The 2,266-nt window shown below is 35.5% G+C and overlaps 1 protein-coding gene across 1 annotated transcript; it reads left to right on the forward strand.

Annotated features, from left to right (window-relative positions):
• Positions 1–730: 730 nt before the first annotated feature.
• LOC104104585 (abscisic acid and environmental stress-inducible protein TAS14-like) lies at positions 731–1,956 on the forward strand. The gene is made up of 2 exons (XM_070196169.1): positions 731–1,070; positions 1,373–1,956. The coding sequence occupies exons 1-2, from the start codon at positions 855–857 to the stop codon at positions 1,583–1,585; spliced, it is 429 nt and encodes a 142-aa protein (XP_070052270.1). The 5' UTR covers positions 731–854; the 3' UTR covers positions 1,586–1,956.
• The last annotated feature ends 310 nt before the right edge of the window (positions 1,957–2,266 follow it).

Raw genomic sequence — 2,266 nt, forward strand, 5'->3', positions numbered from 1 at the left:
GTGTTTATAAGCTAAATAGCCATAAGTCATAAGTTGGTAACCCCGAACTTATGTGTTTTTAACATATAAACACTTTTATTTTGACCAAAACTTTTACTAGTTTATCCTTAATAATATTTTTTAATTCACAAATATTTTTCTCAAAATAAATTTTCTAATTATCTCTTCGTTCCATTTTCGTTGTTCATTATTTTCTTTACAAAGAAACTTTTTAATTTATAATCTTTTGTAAAGTTTTTAAGGATATTTTAGTCATTTTAACAAAATAACAGTTTATCAATATTTTTCTATCAAATACATAAATTGTTTATTATCAGTTTCAGCACGTCTATTCAAACACGTAAATATTTATTTAAAAAATTTATTATGTTTCTCATCACTTCAAGCTTATCAACTATTTATAATAATATAATCGAAACGGGCTGTAAATCTACTGCTCTAGTTCAGATCAGAGTCCAAAATTATGAGTACACCATTCTAAAATCAATCTTGTGCTTTCCGTATAGTGAGGTCGGTGTAACGCGGCGAAGTGTCACCTTCTGTTCAAGTTTCAGAATTTTCATCAGTTATATATAAGTCGTTTTCCATATATCTTAATCTCCTGCCGACCATTCACACACTTGTCTAATACTCTACGCTTCCTTGCTCACTCTTCTTACCCTAAAATTCTCAGCTCCATTTTTCAGTCGACACTTGTATTACTTCTGGAGTTCGCTTTTCCTATATAAGTGGCTACACTCTTGTTAACGAATTCCACCATCACAAAGATCAAGCTTATTCAAGTCTATTAAACAAAGATATAGTGTGGTTTTTCTTAATCTTCTTTACGTTCAGGATCTTGATAAGGTAAAGAAATGGCACAACATGGTACAAGCCAAAACCAAATGCAGCTAGTTGATGAACATGGCAACCGTGTTCATGAAATGGGGGGCACTGGTACTCAAGGCACTGCTATGGGGTTCGCCCCTGCTGCTACAGGAACTCATGATGCTATGAAGAAAGAGCACGAGCATCACCATGATGAGGGGCAACAACAGCTTCGTCGTTCTGGCAGTTCTAGTTCCAGCTCTGTAAGTTCTCTCTAAATCCTAAGGTCTATGTATTCCCTTCGTTTCATTTTATATAACAACATTTGACTGGACACAAAGTTTGCAAAAGAAATAAAAACTCTAGACACATATCAAAGGTATATCTTTAGAACTTTTGTTTTAAACATGGAATGGAATGACATTTCTATGATTATAAGTGCATGTCATTCGGGATATAATAAGAAGCTTAAAGTTTAAAATAGAAACATGTAATTCTTTTTGAAATAAACTAAAATATTTCCTTTACCCCATTTATTGACTTGAATAATATTGTGGCGATGCAGTCGGAGGATGATGGGGAAGGTGGGAGGAGGAAGAAGAAGGGAATAAAGGAGAAGATAAAGGAGACATTAACTACTGATGACAAGAAGGAATTAGGTGATCATCAACAGACTGCACAAACTACTACTACTACTGCTGCTGCTGATCATACTGACGGAGGAGAGAAGAAGGGAATGATGGAGAAAATCAAGGACAAGATCCCTGGGATGCATTGATGTCTCAATTACATCGATCTTTATCATCATCTTGGAGATCTGCAGGTGGAACGATTCGAGTCGTCTATGAAGTCCTCCTTTTTTATGCGTGCGCTGAGTGTGAGTGAACGTTCATTACGAGTGTGTTGTTCAAGTCGAGTGATATATATATATATATATATATATATATATATATATATAGCTAGTCATAAAGCATGGTGTTCCCACTTTTCTGTATATACAACAAGGCCATGCCCTGCTTCCTTAAGAAGCAAGCAAGTTGCTATTCTTTCCTGCTTCCTGTCATGGATGGGGATGGCAATTGCGTTTGTATCTCTCGTGTTCTGTGGTATGTTTGCCTATGCCTAATATAATGCGGTTTTGGAAATAAACTTATACTCCATGAATTATCTTTAATGTTATTTGATTAATTATATTGCGGTCCAGCTGCAAGCACATTAGATATACATGTCAATAATCATTAGTATTGCGTACAAAAAAGGTGTAGTAGATAGTGTATGGATCAAAATCCATCTTTAATCGAAATGATATTGGTAAAACATTCATGGGATGCCACGCGTAGAAGTAGTCTAATCATCAACGAAGGTCGTGGTCGAAGAGTCAGTAAGACTAAAGTCGAGGAGTTGTCATCAAAGCCGAGGTCGGACACCCTTGTCAGAGCAATAGCGGCTAGTTTCGAGA

Source organism: Nicotiana tomentosiformis, chromosome 2 (genome assembly GCF_000390325.3).
Source record: "Nicotiana tomentosiformis chromosome 2, ASM39032v3, whole genome shotgun sequence".
Lineage (NCBI taxonomy): Eukaryota > Viridiplantae > Streptophyta > Magnoliopsida > Solanales > Solanaceae > Nicotiana > Nicotiana tomentosiformis.

What these genes read in the sequence shown, in the direction of transcription:
- LOC104104585 (XM_070196169.1), top strand. Translation starts at nt 855, where the DNA reads ATGGCACAACATGGTACAAGCCAAAACCAAATGCAGCTAGTTGATGAA. An exon ending in GCAGTTCTAGTTCCAGCTCT is followed by an intron (nt 1,071 to 1,372) that starts GTAAGTTCTCTC and finishes GTGGCGATGCAG; the next exon opens with TCGGAGGATGATGGGGAAGG.